The following is a 7297-nucleotide window of genomic DNA, read 5'->3' as shown; positions in this document are numbered from 1 at the left end:
CGTCATGTGACGAGAGTAAGGCGAGATGACTGACAAGACAGTGGCGGGGGATTTGGTTCGCCACAGACCCTGAGCATCATTGAGATCTCATCTAAAGCGTGCGGTCAAAACCACTAATACGTGTACATGTGATCGCGAATTTAAAAGTGAAAAGCATTCATAAACTGGTATTTTATATAGCCTGCTGGTGTGAACAATTTCTCCCCATGACCACTAATATCTTTAAAAAAAATAATAATTAAAAATAAACCTTATGATCCCAGAAGAAACTTTTTTTTTTTTTTTTATCAGTGAATTTACTTCCGTTTTTTTTTTTTTTTTTTTTTACTTGGTGAGGATTTTTTTAATGTTCTTAATTAAATTACTACCGAATAAAAATATTTTAGGTGCTGTTTACATGACACCATTTTCAACTAAAAATGGAAAACTTTTTATGCGTGTTTTTGTCCGTTCATCAGAAATCACACTTTTAAAATATGGCTTCTTCATATATTCAGGTTTATATATTTTCTCGTGTTGTTTGAGTCATCATGACCTGTGCTCTTCCCAGTCTTTAAAGGTCATATGATATTGTTTGCATGCACTCAAGTATAGTTCCTCATATATTTCTGTTTTTTTTACTGTTTTTATGAGCACAACAGATATCATTTACAGTTATTGCAAACACGTTCTCCGAAACATCTTCACAGGTTTGGGTGAGGGTGAGTAAATTGTGCCAAATGCTGGAAAAAAAAGATTGTCATAAGACTAATGCGCAGGCTAAAGGTCGAGGTCAAAGTGTCAGTAGAGGCGTTAGGTGTCAGTAGGCGTTAGGTGTCAGTAACACGTAAGTTGTGAAAAACGCGTGATGAATAGGAAGTGTCGCTTCGGGGGTTTTAGGCCTGTTTTTTATGCTTGACAAATGCACATTTGCCAGAGTCACGCCTGATTTCAAAATGTTGTAATGTCCATTGTAGGGATGATCTCGGTTTTCTTCACTAAAAAAGTCCACCAAAACTTAACGCTCCCTAGCATTTAATTTTTGTCAGTTACAAGATAAGAAGTTGGGAGGAAACACGTGTTCTGCTGTTCACTTCCCCATTGTCTTTCAGTGTTGTTAGTCGGAGGACTCTCAAGGTCTCAGTCGACTGTGTTTTGGATTAGGATTCACTATCTCTGGGCCGGCGTGAAGGAAGGCCAACGGCTTCGACGTCAATAACCTGTAGATTTACATCGACAAGCCAACGAGCAATGAGTCCATGGAGAATCCTGCTACTCTGTGCCGTGTGTATTCATCAAGGTGAGCTCACTGGATTTCACTTTCATATTGTTGTGTCGTGTAGAGTTTGTTGAGTGGATGTTACATCGTTTCGGCAAGATTGTTAAAGATTTTTTTGTTTAAAAATAGTTTTTTCAATGAGAAATAAAGTGATTCTAAATTCTGCTTCATTGATAACAGGGTGTTTCCCTTTCCTGTGAAGCAACAACAAATTTTCTTTGCACATAGTGTGTTCACATACATGCACTTATCTGTGTTCGTTTTTGCAGTGTGCGGTAGAGAGGAACCTATTACTGGTTACCTCGGCCAATCAGTCGTCTTGAAAACTGGTGCAGACGCATCATGGACCCTCACCAAAGTTCACTGGTCCATTTATACAAACACAACATTCATTGCAAGTCTAAAGGATGGTAATGTGACTTTATATCCTTTTTGGACACATCGTGGTCGGCTTGAGCTCGACAACAAAACGGGAGATTTGACAATAAAAAATTTGACTATGGACGACAGCATGATCTACACTGTGACCCTGGTCTCCTCCAATGATGTTCGAAACAACACTGAATTTCAACTCACAGTCCGAGGTAAGGAAGATATTTTAATATAACAGTCTTCAGGATAGTAAACGATATATTAACAGTCAAAAAATGAAGCGTTCCAAAAAGAGATGCCGTAGAAGAACCATTTTTGATTCTGCAAATAACCGTTCAGGCGTCAGTTCTTAAAATAACTATGTATTCACTGTGCATTTTAACAATCCAAAGAACCTTTTTCCACTATAAAGAAGCTTTTTGGCATTGGAAAGGTTCATTGGATGGTAAAGGTTCTTCATGGAACCATATATACCAAATAAACCTTTATTTTTAAGAGTGATTATATCACTTATTCAATCTGGCTGAAAGTCATTATGTTTGTCCCCAACTGCAGAACGACTCAATGAACCGGAGATCCAGAAAATGCTTGATTCCCTCAAAGACGGCCAATGCCACGTGGCCCTTAATTGCACTGCGTCTCACCAAAATGTGAATCTGTCCTGGACTCCCGACGGAGAGTTCAACGGATTGTATATTTCTGGAAACGCCGTCGGCTCTTCGTTGGTTCTTTTTACGTCATTCAGTGGAGACCGAAACGTGACGTTCAACTGCACCGCCTCCAATGGTCAACAGACAGAGACCAAACAAATCACAGTGGGATGTTCAGGTCAGTCTCATTAACAGAACCAAACACTGTGAGGAGGGTTTACATTTATCAAAGATGCTGCATAATATGTATGTTTAGTGTCAGGGCTTCAAAACACAAACACGTATGCCAAGTTGACCCGCACATTGATTTATAGACGATATCACAGAAGGGTTGCAGGAAAGTGTAAAAACTATGTTAAACAAAGTATACTTTGGTTTTTACGTGCACGCATGTGTACACATACAATGTGCTTGAGGTAAATATCATGTAGAGTTGTGTCAAAAGTACCAACTTCGGTACGAAGTCGGTCCTGAAATTTAAAAAATGTGACGATACCACAATTTCCCTTTTGCATTTTGAGTTTTGAACGGATTCTTAAACACCTCTGATTGGTCATTGTGTTGACGCCCTCAACATATGTCTCTGATTTGCCATTGTGTTGATGCCCTCAACATATATGTCTCTGATTGGCCATTGTGTTGATGCCCTCAACATATATGTCTCTGATTTGCCATTGTGTTGATGCCCTCAACATATATGTCTCTGATTGGCCATTGTGTTGACGCCCTCAACATATATGTCTCCGATTGGCCATTGTGTTGATGCCCTCAACATGTATGTCTCTGATTGGCCATTGTGTTGACGCCCACAACATATATGTCTCCGATTGGCCATTGTGTTGATGCCCTCAACATATATGTCTCTGATTGGCCACTGTGTTGATGCCCACAACATATATGTCTCTGATTGGCCACTGTGTCGACACTCAACATATATGTCTGTGATTGGCCATTGTGTTGATGCCCTCAACATATATGTCTCTGATTGGCCATTGTGTTGACACACTCAACATATATGTCTCTGATTGGCCACTGTGTCGACACACTCAACATATATGTCTCTGATTGGCCATTGTGTCGACACACTCAACATATATGTCTGTGATTGGCCATTGTGTTGATGCCCTCAACATATATGTCTGTGATTGGCCACTGTGTCGACACACTCAACATATATGTCTGTGATTGGCCATTGTGTTGATGCCCTCAACATATATGTCTGTGATTGGCCATTGTGTTGACACACTCAACCTATATGTCTCTGATTGGCCATTGTGTCGGCACACTCAACATATATGTCTGTGATTGGCCATTGTGTTGATGCCCTCAACATATATGTCTGTGATTGGCCATTGTGTTGACACACTCAACATATGTCTCTGATTGGCCACTGTGTCGACACACTCAACAAATGCTTCTGATTGGCCATTGTGTCGACACACTCAACATATATGTCTCTGATTGGCCATTGTGTCGACACACTCAACATATATGTCTCTGATTGGCCACTGTGTCGACACACTCAACATATATGTCTGTGATTGGCCATTGTGTTGATGCCCTCAACATATATGTCTGTGATTGGCCATTGTGTTGACACACTCAACATATGTCTCTGATTGGCCACTGTGTCGACACACTCAACATATATGTCTCTGATTGGCCATTGTGTCGACACACTCAACATATATGTCTCTGATTGGCCATTGTGTCGACACACTCAACATATATGTCTCTGATTGGCCACTGTGTCGACACACTCAACATATGTCTGTGATAGGCCATTGTGTTGATGCCCTCAACATATATGTCTCTGATTGGCCACTGTGTCGACACACATTAACATATATGTCTCTGATTGGCCACTGTGTGGACACACTCAACATATATCTCCGATTGGCCATTGTGTTGATGCCCTCAACATATATGTCTGATTGGCCATTGTGTTGACGCCCTCAACATATATGTCTCTGATTGGCCATTGTGTTGACACACTCAACATATGTGTCTCTGATTGGCCACTGTGTTGACGCCCTCAACACATATGTCTCCGATTGGCCATTGTGTTGATGCCCTCAACACATATGTCTCCGATTGGCCATTGTGTCGACGCCCTCAACACATATGTCTCCGATTGGCCATTGTGTTGACGCCCTCAACACATATGTCTCCGATTGGCCATTGTGTTGACGCCCTCAATATATATATCTCTGATTGGCCACTGTGTCGACACACTCAACATATATGTCTCTGATTGGCCACTGTGTTGACGCCCTCAACACATATGTCTCCGATTGGCCATTGTGTTGATGCCCTCAACACATATGTCTCCGATTGGCCATTGTGTCGACGCCCTCAACACATATGTCTCCGATTGGCCATTGTGTCGACGCCCTCAACACATATGTCTCCGATTGGCCATTGTGTTGACGCCCTCAACACATATGTCTCCGATTGGCCATTGTGTTGATGCCCTCAACACATATGTCTCCGATTGGCCATTGTGTCGACGCCCTCAACACATATGTCTCCGATTGGCCATTGTGTTGACGCCTTCAACATATATGTCTCTGATTGGCCACTGTGTTGACGCCCTCAACACATGTCTCCGATTGGCCATTGTGTCGACGCCCTCAACATATATGTCTCTGATTGGCCATTGTGTTGATGCCCTCAACATATATGTCTCTGATTGGCCATTGTGTTGACACACTCAACATATATGTCTCTGATTGGCCACTGTGTTGACACACTCAACATACATGTCTCTGATTGGCCACTGTGTTGACACACTCAACATATATGTCTCTGATTGGCCACTGTGTCGACACCCTCAACATATATGTCTCTGATTGGCCACTGTGTTGACGCACTCAACATATATGTCTCTGATTGGCCACTGTGTTGACACCCTCAACATATATGTCTCTGATTGGCCACTGTGTCGAAACCCTCAACATATATGTCTCTGATTTGCCACTGTGTCGACACCCTCAACATATATGTCTCTGATTGGCCATTTTGTTGACACCCTCAACATATATGTCTGTGTTGACACACTCAACATATGTCTCTGATTGGCCATTGTGTTGACGCCCTCAACATATGTGTCTCTGATTGCCCATTGTGTTGACGCCCTCAACATATATGTCTCCGATTGGCCATTGTGTTGACGCCCTCAACATATGTGTCTGTAAATGGCTACCATAATCAACAATGACATCTTTGTCGCTCTTCACCAACCGCTTATATAGACACACACGCAAGGGTTTTTTAAAAGCAGGTGTCTATCAGCGGATCCCTCCAGTATCTATCCATGTAAGCACTCGATAAAGAGTGTCAAAGACCTCGTGTTTTGAAACGCTGATCATTGTAGCCAATCACAGACATTTATCTTGGGCCTGTTCAACAGTGCTCAAAATGGCATGACAAAATCATCACATTTTAAAAATTTCAGTACCGACTTGGTACCGAAGTCTATACTTTTTTGACAACTCTAATAAAGCTTTGATAGCAACGTGGGAACACTGGCCCGGGCCATTGTTTCACAGTCAACAAAAGAAACAGAAGACCAAAAAACAGACCCCACATTGTCAAGCACTTGTGTGAGAGGGCTAATGTCTCAATTTTTATGGAATATTGCTCTATTTGTTATTAATGATTAATCAGAGTCTATCATTATCTTTCTAAAAAGTATGTTCTTTCATAATCTTCCGTAGTCCTCTTGCAGCATCTCTTCTCTCCTCTGATGGCAACATGTCACTCACATGAGATCCAACAATAGCAAACACAGCATTAAGTGTTAGTTTTTTCTTCACTATTGTGACGCATATCCGAGTGAAGCGACTTTGCAAACAAGAACAAATGTAGGGCAGGGCTTGATTTTGTCCATGTGGAATTGATTGTATGGTTTTGCTATTGGTGGATCTCGTGTGATTGACAGGTTGCCATTAAACGTGTCTTCAGAGAAGAGATGTTGTTGCAAGAGGAAGAGGAACTTATTTTGCTTCAAGATTACAAGGCATACAAATAAAAAAAACGATGTGCACAAATCTATTTAGAATAAATACTGCAGTATTACATAAAAAAAGAGAAAAGTCAATATTGATTTCATGCTTGATTTTAACACATGTGCAGTGAGGGAGTAAATACACTTCAATGCACTGAAGAATCATAAGAAAGGGGCTTTTAGAGCGAACAGCCATTGTTCCTGACAGAAGCAGTTTTACTGCCTGTAACTTCACAGCACTGATGCTTCAACAGATCAGAGCCAGTGAATAGGAAGTCTACATGAATACAAATGACAAGTTCTTTTGTTCTTTTCTTTCTAGAAGAGAAGTGTGAAGTCTGCAACACTGGCAGTTCGTGCGGTTCATGCACTCCGTCTGTGATGGGGGCTATTGTGATTACAATTGTGCTTCTTTTGCTTGTAGCATATGCATTTACAAAGAGAGGTAACAAACATATCTCATAATCAAACTTTACAATACAAGAGTTTCATGACTGATATTGTCTTTATTAACTATAATTTGTTTTTCCTAGAAAGAATTAAAGATGCCTTCACTGCCATACTCCGTTGCTCCTGGAATCTAATAACACAGAGATCACAGAAGTAATGGACTCAGCGGTTTACAGCAACACTTATCCTAGGTCTTCCTTTTTTGAAGTGGTAGCAGTCCTGACTCCGGGGCCTCTGGTGGTGAGGAAAATAAGAGACCCTACCAAATGGGACAAGACATGGAGGACAAAAACACTTCTTTTGCATAAGATTCAGCTGAACAGTCACCAGCATGCATGCTTATTCAAAGAAAGGAAGTGATTTGACATTGTGTTCCACCAGAAAATATCTATACGAGATGGGAGCATCATGAGGCAAGAGCTTCCGTTTAAAGCAAATGATGAACGGAAGTCATGACTGTTGTTTTGACCTGGATTCTGTGTGTGAAATGCACCTGTGTGCGAATGATGATTCCTGTACTTCAAACAACCTTTTTACCAGCAATTATGATGAAATTAT

The 7297-nt window shown here is 41.1% G+C and overlaps 1 protein-coding gene across 1 annotated transcript; it reads left to right on the top strand.

Moving 5' to 3' along the window:
- The first annotated feature begins 1122 nt into the window (after positions 1 to 1122).
- On the top strand, positions 1123 to 7037 carry si:cabz01074946.1 (SLAM family member 8). Its single transcript, XM_056248276.1, has 5 exons — positions 1123 to 1279; positions 1528 to 1842; positions 2186 to 2458; positions 6612 to 6734; positions 6823 to 7037. Exons 1-5 carry the CDS (start codon positions 1231 to 1233, stop codon positions 6894 to 6896), a joined length of 834 nt encoding a protein of 277 aa, XP_056104251.1. The 5' UTR covers positions 1123 to 1230; the 3' UTR covers positions 6897 to 7037.
- Positions 7038 to 7297: the final 260 nt, after the last annotated feature.

Source organism: Rhinichthys klamathensis, unplaced genomic scaffold (genome assembly GCF_029890125.1).
Source record: "Rhinichthys klamathensis goyatoka isolate OS25496 unplaced genomic scaffold, OSU_Roscu_1.1 h1tg000054l_1, whole genome shotgun sequence".
Taxonomy (NCBI): domain Eukaryota; kingdom Metazoa; phylum Chordata; class Actinopteri; order Cypriniformes; family Leuciscidae; genus Rhinichthys; species Rhinichthys klamathensis.
Note: the sequence above shows the minus strand (reverse complement) of the source record. Positions and strands in the feature narration are given on the sequence as shown.

Coding starts and splice junctions, on each gene's coding strand:
- si:cabz01074946.1 (XM_056248276.1), top strand. CDS start 1,231: ATGAGTCCATGGAGAATCCTGCTACTCTGTGCCGTGTGTATTCATCAA. Junction 1,843..2,185: donor ATTTCAACTCACAGTCCGAG/GTAAGGAAGATA, acceptor CCCCAACTGCAG/AACGACTCAATGAACCGGAG. Junction 2,459..6,611: donor AATCACAGTGGGATGTTCAG/GTCAGTCTCATT, acceptor TTTTCTTTCTAG/AAGAGAAGTGTGAAGTCTGC.